This window comes from Colobus angolensis, unplaced genomic scaffold (assembly GCF_000951035.1).
Source record: "Colobus angolensis palliatus isolate OR3802 unplaced genomic scaffold, Cang.pa_1.0 Scaffold161, whole genome shotgun sequence".
In the NCBI taxonomy this organism is placed as follows: Eukaryota; Metazoa; Chordata; class Mammalia; order Primates; family Cercopithecidae; genus Colobus; species Colobus angolensis.
This window is the reverse complement of record NW_012114722.1, coordinates 2961758-2984283: the sequence shown is the minus strand read 5'-3', so window position 1 is coordinate 2984283 and position 22526 is coordinate 2961758. Positions and strand designations below refer to the sequence as shown.

General features: G+C 38.7%; 1 protein-coding gene across 2 annotated transcripts in view; it reads left to right on the top strand.

The window, feature by feature from the left end:
- The window catches only part of DIAPH2 (diaphanous-related formin 2), a 940316-nt gene extending 923687 nt beyond the window's left edge, over positions 1-16629 (top strand). The window contains exon 27 of one of the 2 annotated variants that reach the window (XM_011937272.1): positions 10948-16629. In XM_011937272.1, coding sequence (XP_011792662.1) covers positions 10948-11012 — 65 coding nt within the window. In that variant the 3' untranslated portion in view covers positions 11013-16629. The remainder of the gene's footprint in view (positions 1-10947) is intronic. The other variant, XM_011937270.1, reaches the window with a different exon arrangement.
- The last annotated feature ends 5897 nt before the right edge of the window (positions 16630-22526 follow it).

Genomic DNA, 22526 nt, shown 5'->3' with positions numbered 1-22526 from the left:
TTCACCGTGTTAGCCAGGATGGTCTCGATCTCCTGACCTCGTGATCCGCCCACCTCGGCCTCCCAAAGTGCTGGGATTACAGGCGTGAGCCACCACGCCCGGCGACATACTCTTATAACTTGCCTTTTTCACCTTATCATATGGACCTCTTTTTATCAAGTACCTGTAGATCTATGTAACAATTTAGATTGACTGCATAGTATCTCAATGTAGGTTCCCTGTTTTGTCTAATCCCATGATTGACATATTGGCTATTTATGATTTTCATTAGTATAAACAATGCTGCAAAAAACATCAGTGTATGATGATCTAGATTTATACATTTATCCGATAATGTGAGGACTGGCTTTGTTCCAATAGATGTAAATGTCAGGAATGATTCTTTGAGACGTCTTATATGAGAAGCAAGTTGCTAGGTTAGTAGCCATTTTTATTCATGTACAGGCTCAGCCTGGCACTCAGGTTGTGCATGGATTGCGTTAGACACTAGAATTACAAAGGAACTTGTGCCAATTATGAATATGGAATCGAGAAGCTGTGTTTTAACTGTGTCCTAATTGTTCATATTTAAAACAACTGCTGACTGGTTCCTACCTTAAGGGACAATTTATATTTTAAAACAATGTCACCGACAGCTGTTAAAGTGTGTGCGATATTAACCATACAGGTTGCCTTTGTTCATACAACTGGTTAAGTAATTAAGCACGGCTAGCATGGGGAACACTGCTAATGGGAAGCACCTGTTTATAGACTCTTGCCTTGTGAGCTGTAGGTTAAGTATCTTTTCTCCTCAAAATCATAGGCAATGGTATATTTCTGTGATCTGGTTCTTTGGGAAATGGAGACATCATGCAGGGTGAATGAAGGACTGCCATTTCTGCCTTACTACTGAAACTAGCGAGCCTGCATATCAAGGGTACCTGGGCTTACTTAAGCTAGAGAGTTGGGCTGACTACTCTAAAACTTCCATCATCAGCAAGAAATACGTAGCCCAGACCCAAGAGATGGGTTGCACATGTTAAAAACAAAAAGAGTAGATATATGATCTTAGATTGATTCAGAAACAAAGGCAGGTGACAGGTAAGTGTATTCTAAGTCAGCATATCAGCAACAAAGTTCAGGCAGATCACAAACAACTGCTTCAGAAAATGACAGAGGATTGTCCATCATATGCTCAAAGTTAGCGAAATGGCTGATGCCTACTATTCTTAGTCATAGGCATATATGCCACACATGGAGTAGAAAGGCACAGAGATGACAGGCGGTAGTAATGAATTGACCTTGTAACCACTATGCCATTTAACAGCTAGTTTATTCTCCACCAACCCAAATGGCTGCTTGAGCTCTCACCCTGCCAAACACTCCTGGCCCAGGTTATTGCAATCTGTGCCTTGATCGGCTTTTCTACTGTCACTCTTGATACTATCTAGGATATCTAGGCTTCAACAATGGAACCTTTTTGGAAGATTTCAGAGAGCCCATTTTTGCTCACTTTTTAAAGCAGAACTCCTGTTTTCTATGTAAATGCTTCAAGATTTTTTTTTTAAATTAAAATTAAAATTACATGTTTATTGAAACAGTTGTCACTCTGTCTTAGTTCTAATAACTACAAGTCCAGTCAGTACGTTTTATTTCATTATTTTTTTCCTTTTCTTAGAAAATAAAGGTTAAATATGTATAGGCATTCTGGTTCTCCCTTTATACATTCATTGCTTTTCATACCCTCCTTGCAAATAGGAAACATTTAGTCATTAAATAGCAATATTTGAGAATTAGAACTCCCTTTTTCTACTAATCAGAAATTAACAGCTATCTTTCTGTTTCTTCTTGTTGAAATTCCCCTATCTTTTAAGGCTTCACTGGGATGAAGTTTTCCTTGACTCCCAACTCCTATACTCAAGGGATATGACTTTTCTCCACTCTGAACTTCCCTTGTACTTAAACTGCAATGGATGCTACAAGGGACAATATAGTTAGTTTCATGTTCTAGTTGTTGGTACATTTATCCTTTCTACCCTAATAACGTATAAGGGTGCCTGTTCAGGTACCCTGCAGATAGCTTATGCAGTAACAATGTATGGATAGACAGAAGAAAGCCTTTCCTTTCCTTGTATTAATGTCAAAATACATTCCCTCTATGAAAGCAGCAGAGCTGAAGGTGAATTCAAGGATCAGTTTCTGATTCGTTGTAACGATTGGATGATAATTTAATCAACAGACAAGTTTCTAGAAACTGCTATATGAAAGCCACTATCATAGACACCTGGAGCACCTCTGTTATAGTTTGTGTGGTTTCTGTTAGCTTGCTCTTCAATGTAAGTTTCACATATATAACTTCCTTGGAAGCTTTACCAACTATTGCCTAACTTTCTTCATATATTTATTTGTCACCTTTTTCTCTATTTTCTAGATACGCAGGCATCCTCATCAGACTTTGAACATCATAGAGAGAAAAATCTGTCTTACAACCCAATTGCATTCTCTAGTAAAGAAGCAAACATAATGCATGGCTCATGTACAAAACCAAGGACATCTTAAAAAATCTATTCACTAGCTTTGACATTGAGTCCAAAGATAATCAATAGCAAGGTCTGTGGCAGTTGAAATACTGAACAATACACTGATGTAATTTTTTCTGAACCATTCTTTTCTGAGATTTCTTGAAATGCCCATGTTATCAATTATGTAAATGCCAGTCATTCAGAATCCCAAGAGGTTGGCTGTACATGTTATAAAAATATCATGTTTATGACAGATAAAAGTAAGGATTGCATATTTTCTACATTTGTAGTTTAATGTGGATATGTTTTTAATGCCTTGAAGTAATATTATTGTACTATGTGATTTTACTTTTATCAGGTATTTCAATCTTCCTAAAGTTACTATAATTGAGTTTGTTTGATAATGTACCTTTATATTAGTACAAGACTTGATAGTTTGCAAAATATGAGGTTCATAATAGAGATAGAGAGTAGAGTTACTACCTGGCAGGGAGGATAAGAAGAAAGTGAAATATAGAAAAGTGATTTAATCTCACTACTGCAGTTTTGTAAAATATAATTTGTTTTTCCCCTAGCACAGCAGAGTTTCATGCTGATAACAAGCTACTGAATTAATAAATCCATTGCAACTATTGAGATTTTTCCTTTAATAGCATAACGAATGCTGAGCATTAAGAAAAGGAAAGGCGTTCTTTGTACAGAAGTTACCTCTAGCAGATCTACATCCCTACGCATGGGAAAAATACCAACATCGTACCATGAACAATATCAATGTGAAAGTAATCTGTGCATCTCAATTAGAATACTGTATTTTCTACACAAAAGCACTCTGTTTGGTGGAACACATTTGCTTATTTTCCAATTGGAAAGACATTTAGGGGTCTATTTTGTTACCATTACATGTGCTTAAGTCCAATTACAGTTAATGGGAGTCGTGTGTCTATAGTCACAGTAGCCTCTGAACTATTTCAACATTATTGCTTTCCATTACCATCCTCGTTAAAATAACTTTCATTTCTTCTACCAAACTGAACTACCACAGTAATCTAGGTTTCTGTTTTCTTTGCACGGATTTATTTGCATGAAATGAAGGATACAGATTACACAACATGACCTGTTTCTAGTTTGCACATTATAATGTCATTGAGATTAGAATAGGTCTAGAACTATTTAATTGTTAAGTGGAGGTAATCGATTGGCTTCTAGACAAGTACCCATTGGGTTTGTTTATCTAGCTGTGTTATTTTTAAGTTGTTTTGGGATTATAGCATGTAGAGTTCTAAAATGTGTCCTAAAAAGTACATAGTTTAAATGAAAATGTAAGTAATGGAGGTTTAACTCCACCAGATATTAAAACATATCATGAGGCTGAAATAATGAGATCAGAAGCTATTGGCACAAAAATATGGAATAATCTCAATATCAATGGAACAGAAACCCTAGTATAGCAATTTAATATATGATAAAGGAGTTACCATGAATCATTATAGAAATTTCATGATTATTCAACAAATAGTGCAAGGACAGCCCATCTCCTCTTTGTAAGAAGAAAAAAAGAAACAAACTAGTGTGCAAACTTACCTGACATTGTACAACAAAATGAATTACAGATCATTTAAATAGTTAAATATAAAATAAACAAGAGAAACCTTAAAGAGCAAGGACTCATATAGTTGAATGTCACATGTCTCTGGCTAGAGAAAAGGACTTTCTAAGCTTAAAAACAAAGAAACAAATCACAGTGTAGAAGATTGATAGATTTAGTTTCATAAAAACAACAACAAACAATGAAACGATATGTTCCTAAAAACCTACAACACAAAATAAATAACAATCAACAAGCAATCAACAAACTAAGGAAAATATTCCTAATAAATATTTCAATTGTTTAGTATCCCTAATATGTACCATTTAAAATAAAAACAAAAGCAGAAACCTAAGATCCCAATAGATAAATGGGCAAAAGACACAATCAGTACAGAAAAGAAGACATATGAAAAGTTCCACCTAATTAGTATTTGAATAAATGCAAAAAGAATGAATCAGATGCAATTTTTTCACTTTTTATATTAGCACATTTTAAAAAGATTAATACCTAACAAAGAGATGAGATACACAAATTCATATACTGCCAATTGGATTTAAATTAATACAACTATTCTGGAATACATTTGGACTTACTTTTGCATACCCTGACAATGCCACTTCTACATATGGCATATGTAAAGATGTAACTCTCATGTTCCAGAAGTTTAATGACATGGAACATTTCTACAATACAATATTAAATGAAAAGGTAGAACACCAAACTGCATATGTAGTTTGAGCTCAGTGTATATATATATATATATATATACACATACACACACACAAAAGACACTATTCTGGTCACAGTGAGGAGAAAGAATCTGGTCAACTAGTAGAGCAATTGGCTATCCCCCACAAAGAGATTAGGCTCAAGCCTAATTTGGCTGCCACCTTGCAGTCATTTCTGGTGAGTAAGAAACTATATCCAAGTCAGGATTTCTAAAATCACAGAGAAAAGCATAAATAAAACCATTTTGGACACAAGGGGGAAAAAATGTAAGTCCATATGAGATGATTTCAGTATAACAGTCCAAAATAAATCATCTTTCTCTCATCAGTGCTTGGAATGCAAATAGCTACTCCATGGACATTTTTGGAAGCAACATAAAAAAGTTTTCTTGGTTTCCTTAGTCTGAGCTGCAGTAGACCCAGACCTCCACTTGCTCTTTGCTAGAAACAATGCCTGACCACTGATGGTAAATCTGCCACATCATCACTTTCAAAGGGCTTTGGAGAAAGCAAAGCTCATTGTAAATTACAGAAGATTTCTTTTACTTTGTTTTCTAGCCTACTAATTGGCATTAAAATGGGATATTTTGTAACACTATGTATATAAGGGTCAGAGACTTCATTTATGTTATCCTGCTGTGAGGGACTAGTAAATAATGTTAGGTTAACATTGGTATCTCTACATGCCTATGAAGCACCATAGGGAAAGAAACAGCCTTCCCCTAGGCCACAACAGATGGACGCCTAACCTTGTGGGAAATGAATAATGGACATGGCCCTTTTTTTTTTTTTTTTTTTGAAACGGAGTTTTGCTCTTGTGGGAGTACAATGGCACGATCTCGGTTCACTATAACCTCCACCTCCCGGGTTCACGCCATTCTCCTGCCTCAGCCTCCTGAGTAGCTGGGACTACAGGCGCCCGCCACCGCGCCCAGCTAATTTTTTGTATTTTTTAGTAGAGACGGGGTTTCACCATGTTAGCCAGGATGGGCTCGATCTCCTGACCTCGTGATCCACCCACCTCGGCCTCCCAAAGTGCTGGGATTACAGGCGTGAGCCACCACGCCTGGCCTTCATTTTTTTTTTAATGGAAGGAACAGTCTCATCAACACCATCAATCTTGTCAGAGTCACCCTGTTCTTGTTAACCTTCAGTCATACTCACCTGGAGCCTAACTTAACACATTAGTCATCAACAGGGCTTATTTATTTATTTATTTATTTTTGAGATGGAGTCTCGCTCTGTCGCCCAGGCTGGAGTGCAGTGGCGCGATCTCGGCTCACTGCAAGCTCCGCCTCCTGGGTTCACGCCATTCTCCTGCCTCAGCCTCCCGAGTAGCTGGGACTACAGGCGCCCGCCACCGCGCCTGGCTAATTTTTTGTATTTTTAGTGGAGACGGGGTTTCACCGTGTTAGCCAGGATGGTCTCGATCTCCTGACCTCGTGATCCGCCCGTCTCGGCCTCCCAAAGTGCTGGGATTACAGGCTTGAGCCACCGCGCCCGGCGACATGGCCCTTTTATAACAGTTTTTTTCAATCCCAAGTTTACCTCCTCATGCCATATTCAAGATACAGCCTTGTACTTTTGGCACTCGCTCACTGTGTTAGAGGATTGTTTGCACACTCCCAGGTTACATAACGCAGGCTTGAGTCCTCCAGTCTATCTCATGTCACATTGTGTTTAAGCTTTATCTGTACTGTGCTTATTCCCCAGTTATTTCACTTGACAAAGTTTTCAGTAAGAAGGAAATTAATGATGTAGATTTAGGTGTGGATCTGAAACTTGGTGACATTCAGGTATTTTGTGGATGATATGCTTTGTACATAGTTGCCGAATAAATGATTGCATGAATGAATTCTAAAGCAATACTATAATGGGTTTAGTCCATTTACTGCAGAACTCAGGAAGGTTTTGAGATGAATGCCAAATCAATTTATGCTTAGAAAAGGCATAAAGCTTCTTATATGACAGCAGGGAAAGCCTTGACATCTGTTTGAGCCAGTTAACCTGATATTCAGAAGCTGCAGAACCATGTTTAAGCTGGGCCATGGTTTTATAGTTTTTTTTGGTGAAAGATTTGAATATTACTTTTGTTTTGGCCATGCTTTCTCCATAAGATGTACATTTTCTTTCTTTCTTTCTTTCTTTTTTTTTCTTTTTTGAGATGGAGTTTCACTCTTGTTGCCCAGACTGGCAATGGCGTGATCTCTGCTCACCACAACCTCTGCCTCCCCAGTTCAAGCAATTCTCCTGCCTCAGCCTCCCGAGTAGCTGGGATTATAGGCGCGCCACCATGCCCGGCTAATTTTGTAATTTTAGTAGAGACCGGGTTTCTCCGTGTTGGTCAGGCTGGTCTCAAACTCTCAACCTCAGGTGATCCGCCCACCTCAGCCACCCAAAGTGCTGGGATTACAGGCAGGAGCCACCGTGCCGGACCCAGGATACACATTTTTGTATAACTATGTTCCTGTCTTCAACCTTATGCTTTATCCAGGTCACTCTTCATAGTATCAGAATCTATTCACCTTCACGTGGGGCACATTTCAAAGCCTTTGATGAACAAAAAGAATCTGTTAGTGTATGCATAGCCGACTCTGGTGGATTTGGAAGGTCCATTTTGGGATTGATTTCTCAGGCTTATTGCTGCATTAAGCCTCATGTTTACAAACATTAGAATCCCTTAATGAATTCTTAGACCATAATGTGTTAGTCTATGAATTAAGAAAAATGATGCAGATGAAGAATATGACAAATCATGTTACCCCATCCTCCAGTCAAATGTGTTCTTCTGTATTTCATTGCACAATGTCCCCAACAAGTATATATACATAGACAGACCCTCCTCTTCCACTTTTCTCTCTTTGGTTTCCAAAAAGATAACAGGCAGATTGGAAGGGATGCCACTACTTGTTAACAAAGCCTTCCATATAATCTCAGGTAAATACATGTGTTGTCAATTATTGACTTTTTGAAGGAGAAGCCTGTATTTTTTTTTTTTTTTGCCTAAACTCTACTAGTATTAGGAGAATGAGACTAGTTAGAAAAGTGAATTGGGGCCGGGCGCGGTGGCTCAAGCCTGTAATCCCAGCACTTTGGGAGGCCGAGACAGGCGGATCATGAGGTCAGGAGACTGAGACCATCCTGGCCAACACGGTGAAACCCTGTCTCTACTAAAAATACAAAAAACTAGCCGGGCGAGGTGGCGGGCGCCTGTAGTCCCAGCTACTCCGGAGGCTGAGGCAGGAGAATGGCGTAAACCTGGGAGGCGGAGCTTGCAGTGAGCTGAGATCCGGCCACCGCACTCCAGCCCGGGTGACAGAGCAAGACTCCGCCTAAAAAAAAAAAAAAAAAAAGAAAAGTGAATTGGATTCAGGCTGGGTCTCATGGAGCTCTCAGATCATATCACATGAGCACCCAGTTTCTCCACCTGTTTCCAAAGAGGACATACAACCATGTCCACCATCACCCAACTTAATGTATCACCTCTGGCAGCAATCATATGTAACGTTTGCCCTTTTCTCATAAATGTGATGCCAGCTATGAGTCCTGACCTTATGAGGGCCAGGCCATGGCTTTTTCCCCATTAGTTTTTAATACTATAAATATAAAAGTTGTATTTCAAACAATTGAGTGATATTCAGTCTCTACTTAAAAGAAGACATGACTCCAAACATGGAAGTCATCATCATTAGATTGCTAGCCATTAGAATGTGAAGATAAGTGAAACCAAATTTACACACACACTAACACGCAGAGTATAAGAGTGTGTGTGTACATATATATACACACACACACACATATATATTTATATTTTTATATGTGTGTGTGTATATGTTTGTTGGTTTTTTTAACTAAATTAGTTTTAACATACATACAGAGAGTTGGAAATAAAAGGTCCAGATCAGCCATTGATGCTATTGTTTCTAATGATATTTTTTTCACAAAGGTTGTAGGTTGACATTATGAAAATGTAAGTGGCAACTTTTACAGAATTACTTCTTATAATTATCTCATTAATATTGGGACAAATTAGACATCCAGAGAGGTGTGGGAGGTAGAGGCAAAGAAGGAAAGGAGAAAGGAAAAAAGGGAGGAAGAAAATCTAGAATAATTATGTTTTGTGCATGTCAAAAGCTGGATTTAGGCCCTGAACTCAATGTTTATCCTGCCTTGCAAAAGCTTCCATGTCATTTCGTCAGATTGTTTTGACCTGAAACTTTGTTTTCTCATACCAGATGACACCAGTAAGTTGCACATTGATGTGAAGCCTTACATCCCATCATTTGTTGCTGCAAAGCTGGGTTTTTGGATATGGTACTTGTCTTGGACCTAGTGGGTAGTGAGTGATGGTGTGGGGTGCCAGTAGCATTACTGAAGTGAAGTGTGGATGCCTGTTGACCTTAGTGTGTAGGACCACCAAGGCACAAGTCTTTTTTTCAAGTCAGCATGATCCTCTGGGAATGCTACCATCATTCTCATGTCTGGTAGCTTTAACACCAAACACTTTCATGCTAGCAATGCAATGGGAACCATTATATTGTAATCTCATTTTTAAATGTTTTCTAAGAAGTAGAAAACCAATCTGTATGCAAACCAGTGACATCTAAGTAGTAAGTCCTTTATTCAGGAATGTTATCTTCACATTTTTACTTGAATTGTGATCCATATCTCAAACTAAATAATGGATTTTTTAATGGTATCTTCAAAAGGATACCCAAATAATCCATCACTCAGATATATCCCTGAGTAGAGAAAATGCCTTTCTTTCTTTCTCACCTCTCAGTGATATTATTGCATTATGAAGCACTCAGTAGGCTTTAAGTTTGTAGCTGGTTGGCTCAGGACACTCATACCGTGGTGTTAATGAGGCTGGGGTCATGGAGGCCCGTTAGCTTTGCTCTGTCTGCTGACCACAGACTACCAGGAAATCAGTCAAGAGATAGTAGCACAGACAAGAAAGGCACCATGGCAAAACCTCAGCAGTTCTGAGTTTTTCCTCCCCATATAACAGGCAGGATGTGTTAGTTGGGTGTCATCATCTCAAGGAGGAAATGAGTAGCAGCTTGGGAGGCCCCAACCTTCACCTCTGAACAAAGCAGGTCTGACATTTAGGCATTAACTTTGCATTATAATCCCCCATCATACCACTGATTTGCTGTGTAACCTTCATCACTGAAGCACAGATAATAGGATAGAATGAAATGGGCTTACCTCCCGGGGATGTTGTGTGACTTAGCAAATTAACGAGTGTAAAGTGTTAGCATTTATGTAAGTGCTGGTGGTTGTCATTATTTCTAGGGACCTAGTCTTATTCTAAATAGAGAATCTAAGTATATTATGCTTTTGTCAGAAAGGGATTTTCACCCACATCAATTGCATTTAAGCGGAGCATAAAACAGAGGTGATAATAACATAGTAGTGATCATTGCAATGCAGAGCTGTAAACCTTTTCCCTATTAAAGCTAGAACTATTTTCAGCAACTTTCAATGCTTTTAAACTTTGTTTTCCAAGTTTTGTTATCTCTATAATAATTATTCTTCCTGTGACGGGTGGTGGGAATGGGACCTAGAATAGGTCCCATTCATTATGCATTCCCATAATGACTATATATTGAATTTTTTTACATCATACAATCAAGCAAATTTGGTAGCTAGTGTGATTGACACATACTGCAATCATTGTGAAAAATAAAAACTCTTTTCTGCTCTGCCCATGCTGGTGTCCTCTAGAGGTAGCCAACATACAGATTGAAAACTCATGGGGAATTGAAGTGCTTTCCAACAAAAGGCGCTGTATATAGATCTTTTCAATTTAACATCTTTACCAAAGAATTTTGTTGTTGCCTGCTATTTCCAAAGGGACCGTGCTTGAGAGAATGCTTCCATTTCTTTTATCACTCTGACTTCGCTTACCAAGAAAAAGTCATTTATTGCTGATTGCAGAACTCTTGAACTCAGCCGGGCAGCTGCCACATGAACTCCTCAGATCTGAGTTCCTTGTTACTTATTTACATATTCATTTGAAGTGATTTTTCAGGACTATTTGAAAACCTTTCTCAACCTAACATCATGTAATAGCCAAGATCTAAAGCTTACCATGCTTTTGGTTCTTTTTCTCTTTGTCTTACAGATAACAGACGAGTACCTTTGGAAAGGTCACGCTCTCGCCACAATGGAGCTATCTCATCTAAGTGATTCCTGATGCCAAAGAATATGAAAATATTTAAGTAAACAAAATGATGCATTTTGAGAAGAACAAAGTGTGCACTCAGCGGCTGGAAAGGGAATAAGTGCATTTCTGCAAAGATCAAGATAAGCTGGATGAAGTAGTGTGCATTTGTAATACTATTGCAAGACTCCTCCCACAATTATTCTAATCTGAATACAGTTATCAGGATTACAAAATGTGTTCCATTTTAGTGTAAAGATGTGTATCATTTGTAATTGTGTGTGACCTGACTGTGATGATGAAAGTGTAAGAAATTGAAGAGTTCTAAGGCTTTCAAAAACATACAGTCTGTCAAAAATTTAAAATCTTAAATGTGTAAGTCACCCCCACCAAAAACAAAAGAGAAGAAAAAGAATAGAAAGTATTATCCAGTGTCAGCTTCCAATTCCTATTACATATATAACAGAAAAGGGCCAAGAAAAATATACATCTTGATTTGGAGAGGGGCTAATATTATGCACACTGTAAGAGAAGCCATTTTGGAAATTCGCGAAAGTACTGCTCCACCCCAGTTGAGTTATTTAGAATCTTATCTCAAGTGAAAGCTGATGGATTCATCTGCTTTGGCTGAAATTAAACTTATCATTAGTCTAGCTAGCATTTCAGCATGATATTGCAAGCACTTCTCATTGCTAAAAATAAACCAAAGTTTAACCGAATCAGTTAGGGAAAGTGATTTAAACTTTATTTAAAGAGGTATTTTCTAATTATGCACAGATATCTACTTTATACAAATACTTTATATGGCTATTTTTGAGAAAACCCTCACATTTTAATGTTTATGCTAGGGATGAACCTGAAAATTCTATTACCTTTATTTAAATTTCAAAGACAAATATTGATTCCTATGCTCTGTGGTTTATTTCTTTTTTCTATTGCTTCTTTCTCCCTTGAGTCCCTTGAAGGCAGGGAATAGAATTCTAGAAAACCTGAGAGGAAAAAGAATTCTTTTTGCAGGAGGCAGCAGAAAACTGTCTAACAGGTCAATTGTTTTATCTCCCTTTCTACTCTCTTTCCAATTTCACTTTGGTGGTCTGAAGAAGAAAAAGAACTTTTATGTATGTATGTGTAAATATGTGTATATATTTATATCTCTTGCTACAATAATTCCAACAAAGTGAACTTCTCAATTATCATCGTACTTACTTACCTTATATTAACAAATTAAAATTATGCTGCCAAAACAAGTCTAGCAGGGAAAACAGGTTCTACATTTTTCTTAAATAGATTAGGGAGTAAAAGTTATACTTAACTTGTGTATTATTTTAAAATATACATTGAAATAATGTGGTATAACTTCTCTGGAGTGCAATTTTAAGTCTAATTCACACAGATGATTGTGATTATTGTAAGAAATTTCTTATATGTATATTTCTTATAGAAAATACTGTTTCTACTCATTCAAAGCACATTGTAGATATTCAGAGAGAAGAACAAATGGCTGGCTTGGCAAATCCCCATCTGAGATAAAGTAAACAAGTGACCAGCAGCTTACAGATTCCTTTATATAGATGTATAATGATTCAAACTGCTGCCTTTGCCTCCAGTGCATCCTTACTTAGGTATTATACTTTAAAAAGCTCTGAAGCTGCTACAATAGAGAAAGCAAAAAGGGTGACAGTATCTGAGATTTTACAGTTCTATCCGATCTGAAAACACACATACACAAATGCACACATGTGCACACACACATTTAAGGGACATATCAGTTACACTGTTTTTTAACAACAAAAGTTTAGGTTCTAATTTATGTAAATACGTAATATGTGTATTTTTGACTTTACAATGTCTTTTCTGAAATCTTCGTGGTATGGCTTTTTTAATTCTTTTGACAGCTTATCAGTCTGTAGGAGAGTGATTTTGAAAATGTTAACCCTGACTAAAATTTGGGAGCATATGCCTAGCTATATCATCAAGCTGGTCAAGGTAGAAATACTGATATGTATCACCTTTTCCAGACGCAAACTTGCCTTATTTTCTAGTTTGTGAACAAGAACGAATGAAGTACTATTATTGATAACTTATATATTTTTATTTAGAGCAAATCCCACTTGCTTTTCACAAACATTAAAAAACTTTTCAGGGTCTTTCATGAAGTTCCAATAGTTGAGTTAAAAGGTTTGTTTCCCAGATTTATAATGGTCCTGCTCTAGCCATTTGCAGTTTTGTTTTAGATTGAAAAGTATCACTAAAAAAAGTATATAGTGACATTTTTAGTATGAAACCAAATTACGCTAAGGTCTTTTGTTGGCCATATTACTGCCACATGTGAGAAGCACCATTTATGCAGATTTTCTTCAGAATATTTTTTAAAAGGTATGGAATTCTTAAAATATTAACTAATTGCATCCATCTCCTTTGGCTGCTGTAACAAATTACCAATATGATGTTTTAACACAACAGAAACTTACTTGCTTACATTTCTCGAGGGCAGCAAAGCCATGCTCCCTCCAGAGGCCCTAGAGGAGACTCTTTCCTTGCCACATCCACCTTCTGGTGGCTATTGCCATTTTTTGGCTTATGGCCACATTTCTCTTTCTGCTGTGTCTTCACATCACCTTCCTCTGTGTACCTAATCTCCCTCTGCCTCTGTTTTATAAGGATCCTTATTCTGACTTTTAGAGACTACCCAGATGACTCCAGGATAATCTCCTCACCTCATGATTCTTAACTTAATTACATCTGCAAGGCCCCCTTTTCCAAATAAGATAACATTCACGGGTTTTGGGGATTAGGATGTGGCTATATCTTTTAGGAAGCCACTCTTAGCCCACACAAGTCTGCCCTCTGGCCCAAAATTTATGTCTGTCTCATGTGTAAAAGACATTCATCCCATCCTAACATTCCCAAAAGTCTCAACCCATTATCAATCCTAAGTCCAAAATCTCATTCAAATATCATTGGTTCAAAAGTTCCAAAGCTTATCATTTAGATCATCTAAATCAGGTATGAGTGAAACTCTGGTATGGTCTTTCCTGAGGCAAAATTCCTCTTCCTCTGAGAACCAGTGAAACAGAAAAGTTATCTGCTTTCAAATTACAATGGTGGGAACAGGCATAGGATAATGGTTACAGACATTTCTGTTTCAAAAAGGAGAGAATGGAAAGTGGAATGGAGTCTCCTGTTCCAATCATTTTCAAAATCTAGCCAGACAAATTTCTCTTCTTATATTTCAAGACCTGGCAGTAATCCTCTTTCCCAGGGCTCCACCCTTTGGGCCTGTAGCTCTTCTTTCTTGGACTATGGATTGGGCCTCTGCCTCTGTGCCTATGGCTTGCATTTCTTCCTCTGTTCCCACACTCGGGCCTCTGCCTCTGTACCTGCAGGTCTGCTCTCAGGATGGTGCATCCTTTATCTTGAAGGATAGCACGTGTTTGCAGCTGAGTAGCTTTATCAACGGGTTTCCTACCTGTAGACTTTTGGCAGTCTCATAATCTTCTTTCATTTTATTCTGTCCCTGTCCCTTTTAGGCCCAGTTGGAAGTGTTTCTGCTGGTATAGCATTCTCAAAAACCTTGTGGGTCTTCCATGTATGTCACATTGATTCACACATTCAGAAAAGAGGGTCCTCACAGATTTTTCCTGAATAACCCCATCTCTATTCTTGGCTTCTGTTGAAACAGTCAAATAAATCCACAAGTTAATGCCTAACCTCTTCAGCACTAGCCAAAGGTTGTCAAGACACACCCTTGGGCTTATCTCCAGAGCACCCTTTTCTAACAGTGAATCTCCTAATTTTAGCATCTTTTTTTTAACAATCTGAATAGGCTCCGATTTTACCCAGTTATCAGGTACTGATTCCTTGTCCACTTATATGGTTCTTTTCTCTTAAAAGTTTTTTTTTAAAATTTATTAGAGATGAGGTCTCACTCTGTCACCTAGAGTGCAGAGGCTGCAGTGTAGTGGCGCAAACATAGCTCACTGTAACCTCAAACTCCCAGGCTCAAGCAATCCTCCTGCATCAGCCTTCCAAGTAGCTGGGTCTACAGGTTCATGCCACCATGCCTGGCTAATTTTTTGCATTTTTTTATAGAGGCTTGATCTTGCTGTGTTGCTCAGGCTGCTCTCGAACTCCTAGCCTTGAGCAATCCACCCATCTTGGCCTCCTAAAGTGCCGGATTACAGGTGTGAGCCACCATGCCCAGCCTCTTTTGTCAATGTATCCCTTTTCTGTATTATTTTACTATAAGCACTAAGAAGAAACTAAGCTATACCTCTAACACTAGACTTGAAAATTTCCTCAGCTAAACATCCAAGTTCGTCATTTATTTTACTTTTCACACTACTGTACTAGACAATTTAGATAAACTTTTTGCCACTATATGACTAGGATTCCCTTTCTTCCATTTTCCAATAAAATCTTCATTTCTTTCTAAACCATCACTAGAAATGCCTTTAACATTCATACTTCTACCAACTATATGGTTAAGGCAATCTAACTTTTTCTATCACACCCACCACAATTCTTCTAGTCCCTACCCATTATCCAATTCCAAAGCCATTTTCACATTTTAAGACATTTGTTACAGAAGTACCCAATTTCCCAGTTCCACAATCTGTATTAGATTCCTGTGGCTGCTGTAACAAATTACCCTCAAGCCCAGTGGCTTAAAACAATAGAAATTTATTATCTTGTTGTTTTGGAGGCCAAAAGTCCAAAATTGAGGGGTTGGCAGGGCTGAACTTCTTCTGGAGACTCTAGGGGAAGCATTCTTCCCATGTCTTCCAGTTTCTTGTGGCTGCCATCATTCCTTGGTTTGTGACTGCATCTCCCTCTGCTCTGTCTTCACATCACTTCCCCTCTGTATATATAATCTACCTCTGCGTCTCTCTTAAAAAGACACTTATGATGGGATTTAGGGCCCATCCAGATTACCCATGTTAATTCCCTAATTCCAAGATTCTTAATTACATCTGAAAGGACCTTTTTTCCAAATAAGATACTATCACAGGTTCCAGGGATTAGGATATTGAATATATTTTGGGGGGAGGGGGCACCATGCAGCTCACTACAGTACTCATTGCACATAAATGAATTTTTCACTTTTTAAGATGCATTCATGGTGCTCAAACCAAATGGAAGTTTGTCTCTAAAAGCTACTGTCTGCACAGGCTACTGCATGCTTTGTTGTTAAATGGATGGACAGGCTTTTCTAAATTTTGGTTGATACTTTTGCCCCTATGGCCAATTAACTTGAAAAAAATAATCGATCCCAACTCTGTGCTCTGATGTACCTCTTCTGCCCCTTTTTTGACGCCTTTGACCAGATGCCTTCTATGGTTCACAATACAGGCACAAAACTACCTCTGATACAGAAGGGTTCTTTACAAGCTTATTTTAAATACCGTGAATCCCTTACCTGAAGGGAGAGGTGAAAGCAAAGACTGCTTTGAGTGGGTATTGAGGGAGATTGTGTCCATGCCAAGCCACCCTGAAGAAGTATTTCACTTGCAGTAGAACTGTGGATTTGTGCTCTCGTTTCACCTTGGAATAAACACCTATCTCTAAGCAGGACCAAGAATGACTTGCAATCTATATGTAATGGCTACTTACTTATTCAATAAAGTTAAGATATACATTAAATGTTGTACTGCCTATGATAATTAAGGTTAAATACAAGTGAAAAGGCATGAACAGGATGTGAGAACATTCTAGGAGGAGAGGCCTCAACCAAAGAAAAGTGCAGGAGTGCTTTTGTATGGGCCTGGTCAGGTAGAGATCATGGGATCATATTAAAAACATACTTGTAGGAATCATAAGGTTTTCTTTAGCACTGCTTGCTAGAGTAGTGGAGATACTGTGCAACTGAAAAGTTTAGAAACATCAGAAGGGTGATTTACATGCTCCAGAGAAACTATTTCAACAGAAAAGGTTTTGGTTTTGTTTTGTTTTGGCATTGAGTATAGAATTAAGCAAATGGGCTTCAAATGCTCAGAAGGGTAAAAATCTGGAATGACTAATAAAAGGACTGTAGATTATTATTTTCTGGAGAGCCTTCAATAGAATATCTCATCATGGGTGGGGTGACTTGAAGATGAAGATCTGGACAATGTAATAACCAGGTCTATAAATAATAGGATCTGAAACATTTGTTTCCAAGGCAAACCAAACACCATTGTTTCCCTTGGAATGGTTTACATCAGGAATCAAATACATTGGCGTTTTCTCCCCCCTTAGACCCAAATAGGCAAATTCCTCAATAGGAAGTCTGCAAACGTTAGTATCCACAACTAGGAGAATTTGAGCTTAAGGCCAGAGCTCAAAGGAAACATGGAAATCCAGAAATTAATATATATGCAATACATGTAACATGCTATATAGTTTTGATTTACAATAAAAATAAAGCTATAGCCAAATATCTGATTTACAGACTGAATTTATTTAAATGTCTAGAGTCCCACTGGCCACAAATAAAATATTATTACAGGTAGTGTCCATTTCAGGAAAAACAACTTGCAAATATATGAATTATGCAAATCATAACTTTGTTCCTAGTTCTTGGAGATGAGCCAGAGTTCAATCTTTAGCGATGATGACCTTATATCTTGGATAATAGCAGTTCAGCTAATATTTTCACCTATATCGTGGCTAATTGAGGTCCAGCCATCACCTTTTGATGTTTATGGGCAAAGTGTAAGCACTATTATCATATTATTTGACATAATAATAAATAAATAAAACCCCTCAACTTCTCTACTTTGTTAAAGTCTGCCCCCACCCCCACTCCCCAGTGGGGCTATTCTAATCACTGAGTGTCCATTTAATGGAAGTTGCTTTTTCAGGACACAATTATGAATTAAACATAGCTCCTGGCTTCAAGATCTCAGTCTAGAGGGAGATGGGATATGTACAAACAGAATTGTAATTCAAGGTAGAAAGAAACTGATTGATGTTGAAACTGATATAAGGCCTGTGGAGGTTCAGAAAAAGCAAGAATTTAGTTTTAGAGAGGTGGGGTGGTTATTGGGTGGGAAGCTGGTATCTGTGTAGATTTTGTGGAGTGGCTGGCATTTAAACTGAAATTTAAGAGGTAAGTAGATTTGGATCTGTGACACTATTAGTCATTCAGTCAGTATTTACTTAGCACCTATTGTGTGCCACACACAATGCCAGGCTTTATGACAGTGAACCAGCTAGATGTGGTTCAAGATCTCATGGAACTGACATCTTTTTGAAGAGGGAGGGAGGGAAGGCATGAGCCGAGGTATAAACTTGGAACCTTGGTGCATACACAGAGAATATTGAACAATTCTGTTTGACTAGAGTGCAAGGTCCATGAATCACAGCAGTAGATGTGTGGTTTGGGCTTCTTGATTCTGCACAGGATAGGGAAATATTGAGGGGTTTTGAGCAAAGAAATTATTTGGAGCATTGAAGGAAGATGACTCTAGAAGCTCTATGTAGGACAGGTAGAGTGCGGAGAGGCCACAGAAGACCAACTTTGTTGGGAGGTTATTGCAATAATACTTATGAGAAACGAGGCCCCAAACTAGGGTAGCAGTTTTCAGTGGCACCACAGATATGCACAGGTGCAGCTCTGAGGCTTGCTATGACCCTTTTTGTTTTATTTGAGACAGAGTCGGAGTCTCGCTCTGTTGCCAAGCTGGAGTACAGTTGCATGATCTCGGCTCACTGCACGTCCACCTCCCGGGTTCAAGCAATTCTCCTGCCTCAGCCTCCCGAGTAGCTGGGACTACAGGCGCATGCCGCCACACTTGGCGGTTTTTTTTCGTTTTGTTTGTTTGTTTCTTTTGGTAGAGACGGGGTTTCACTATGTTGCCCAGGCTAGTCTCAAGCTCCTGAGCTCAGGCAGTCCGCCTGCCTCGGCCTTCCAAGGTGCAAGGATTACTGGCATGAGCCACCACACCCGGCTGCTATGATCCTATTATCTGTACTGTCGCATGGCTCATGCAAGCCTTATATGCAAGTAGCATCAAATCACAGAGACATGGAGTAGACAGGAGAACATGATTTCTGCAGAACTTATTCAGTAATATTATAGTGATTATGGTAATAAGAGCAAGGGTAAGATCTCTAGGTTGCTTTCTTTTCCTTTCCTTTCTTTCCCCACCCCCTTCAGTTCCCTTCCTTTTTCTTCCCTTTTCTTTTCCTTTCTCTTCCTTTTTTTTTTTTTTTTTTAAACAACACTGAAAGCCAAAACATTAAATGGCCGTTCAAAGAAACAAAAAACTGACGAAGACTGAGTGGACATTAAAATATACTGATTCAGTTTTGGTTTCATACTGTCAGGAAAGAAAGATATTTAGATAAAGTATAATTTATGGGAAAAGTTTCACTGAGTTCATAGCTAGGCCTTCTTAAGTGTCTGGTTAATATTTTAAGCTGTACATTTAAGAGGCTCTTGAACAATTATTATTCTCTAAAAGAACAGCAGATTCTCCCATTTTACTATGGTCCCAGTAATCTCTTAGACTTTCAAACTGTGTCCAAGTCTATTCCCTTTATGCTAAATGCCTTTCTACTCAAATAACTCTAAGACTTCCCTCCTAGGACATTCAGATGCTGGGTCGTGTGACACTGAATGGCTTTGTTTTGGCTAATATTGTGTTATTCAAGAATGAGGCCTGTTTTATGAATCTGCTGTATCTCCTTCCACCCCAAATACCTTGTGTTGCCATCCCTCCATTTTCCTACAAAAACTCAAATATCACAATAGGAATTAAATTGAAAATACCTAAGTACTATGAATTTTCTTTTTGAACAAGTCTCGGAAACCTATGGCGTATAATAGCACAGTGGCCTCAACTTTTGGACAAAAATCGCGTCATGGAGTGCTTTATGTGGCTGAACAACTGGTAGCACTTAATGGTGGTGCTTGAGGGAAAGAGGGAGGGGAAATGAAAGGGGTCATGTACTAAGGCCCCTGGCAGAATTCAGTATAATGATAAAAATGAAAACTTCTTCCAGATGTCAGTGACTTTTTTACTTCAGAGCATCTGTGATAACAAAGCTGACTTGCTATGACCTTACGTCATGTAGTACTTTGTATTATTGTAAGGACTTCACTCTTGACATCCATTATCCATCCTCACATTTCCTCTCAGTCTACAAATATCTTTAAGGTTCCACCATACTATTAAACAACAACCTTCAAGCTGTGACTCTTGACAAGGCTACCAATGACCTACCTAACTGCCAAATCCTGTGAATGCTTCTGAATCCTCATCCCACTAATTTTCTCTCATGTCTTCCACCAAGTGTACCTAGCCCTGTCTTCCCCTACCTCTCAGAAAACTCATTCCCCTTTATCAGTGGTTGTCTTCAAAGGACCCCTAAATATATGCATTCTTTTTTTTTATTTCACTAGGTTTTGGGATAGCAGGTAATGTTTGGTTACATTAGTAAGTTCTTTAGTGGTGATTTCTGAGATTTTGGTGCACCCATCACCTGAGCATTGTACACTGTACCCAATTTGTAGTCCTTTAGTCCTCACCCCCCCCACCCTTCCCACCAAATCTTTAAAGTCTATTGTATCATTCTTATGACCAGACATTACTGTTAGTTGCCTTCATTTGTGTTCTTGTCACCTCCACAGCTTCAAGAATTTCTTTCATGGAGATGACTCTGAGATCTTTCCTGGACCCCAAAACCACCTTCCCACCGAAAAGGATAGCTCACACACTAAACTCCATATACTCCCAACCAAATATGTTCTTCTCCAGCAAACTTATCTTTCCATCCAGGTCACCTGTCTCAGTATTGGCACTAGCCTTTTCCCAATTTCTATAGCTAGAAACTCTGGAAGCATTTTGTATTATTCCCTCTCCCCTAATATCCAGCCAGGCACAGAAGTTGCTCTCCCTGTTTCAGTCTCTTACCTCTTCAACCCATTCTTCACACTCTAGAGAGAGCATCCTAAAATGCCTTTCTTGGCCCACTTCAAAAATCTTTGATTGTTCTCCTTAATTAATGAAACCAGTGCAGCCTTCAACGGTCTCAGGAGCAGACCCAAACATAACTTCCACGCCTCTTCTACCTCATTCCTTAAGCCATGCCACACAGGATTTATCATTGGAACATGCCAATACCAAACATATGATTACATCACTAACTGTGCATATACCTTCATGCCATTATACACACATGCACTTTGCTCTGACTGTTAGGGCCTCCTGCCCAGCCTCACCCTTTTTCTCCTATCAATCCTTCAAGGACCAACGCTGCCTTTCTGAAGCCTTTCTTAATTTTCCTTCCCCCATTAAAATAAATTGTGTTATCAATGCTCCCACAGCAATTTGTTCATACTTCAATTCTGGCCTTTATTTCATTCTGCCTTCTACTATAGTTAGTTGTCTGTGTCCTTGACTAAAGTGTAAGTTCCTTGATGGCAGTGACGGTCTCATTCATCTCTGGGCCTTTACACAAAGCAATTGCTCAATGAATTAATGTGTAGTGTCAACTCTCAGGGAATTAAACAAATGCAAAGGAATGTTTGCTACAGGTAATGGAAGATCATAGCTAATTTCCTCATCCAGGTGAGAACATAGCCTTCATCACCGTCCTGAGAACTGAGGACCTGCCTAAGGTCAGCGTTAAGGACAAACTTTAGAGGAGTACTTTCAGGAGGTGAGGATGGATTGAAGACAAGTAGGAAGTTTTTTCTTCCCTCCAAGGTCAAGCTTTTAACAAGTGTCTGCAATGTACACTGAGGGATTTGGCTGTACTCCAATTATGCTAATATGTTTTATATATGGGCCTCCAGCATCCAGGAACCACCTCCCTCAACAATTTAATAAGTGTAAATATCAAGGCAGAGTTGTAAATGTGGAACTTATTTGTAATGTACCAACCTTGTTATTATCAAATGTCACAGGGTATAAGTCATGGCAATTATGCTGCCTGCTTTTTATTACATTTATTTTACTTTTTAAAAGTGCAGTATATCCTCATAAGCTTCTCCTATTCTGCCCTACCTAAGGAACCTAGTGTGCCTGTGTGTTCTGGAGTCACAGAAGGCAGAAAATCTAGAGTTACAGGATTAGTGGGCATCCCTAGTAAGAAAGGGACCTCGTGAATCATTGACGCCCCTCACTGACACTATACCTCTACATTAGGCTTCACTGTGTATCTCAACAATTCAAGTTGTGAGACCTTGTGAGTTTCTCCATACAAAGAATTTCATGATTGAAAGCACAGAATTGTTCTTTCCTCCACCCTCCTGCCATCCGAGCATGCAGATGTGTGTGCGTGGTCCTGTCATGGGGAAGGCTGGTCATTTTGCACAAAGCCTTCAAACTCGATTGGCCAGCTTGGTGTGATACAGTTCAGAGTCACCTCTTCAGTGGTCTATTGGCAGGTGAAAGTGAGGGGAAGTGGGCCTGATTTTTCTGGTTAGGACCAGAAAGGCATCCACTATATCCAGCACATAATTCTCATTTCCCAGCAGTCTCTTTCTCCTCCCACTTCTTACTAAATTGCATCAACCACTCAGAAGGGGAAGGGTGGGTGAATCTCTTCCT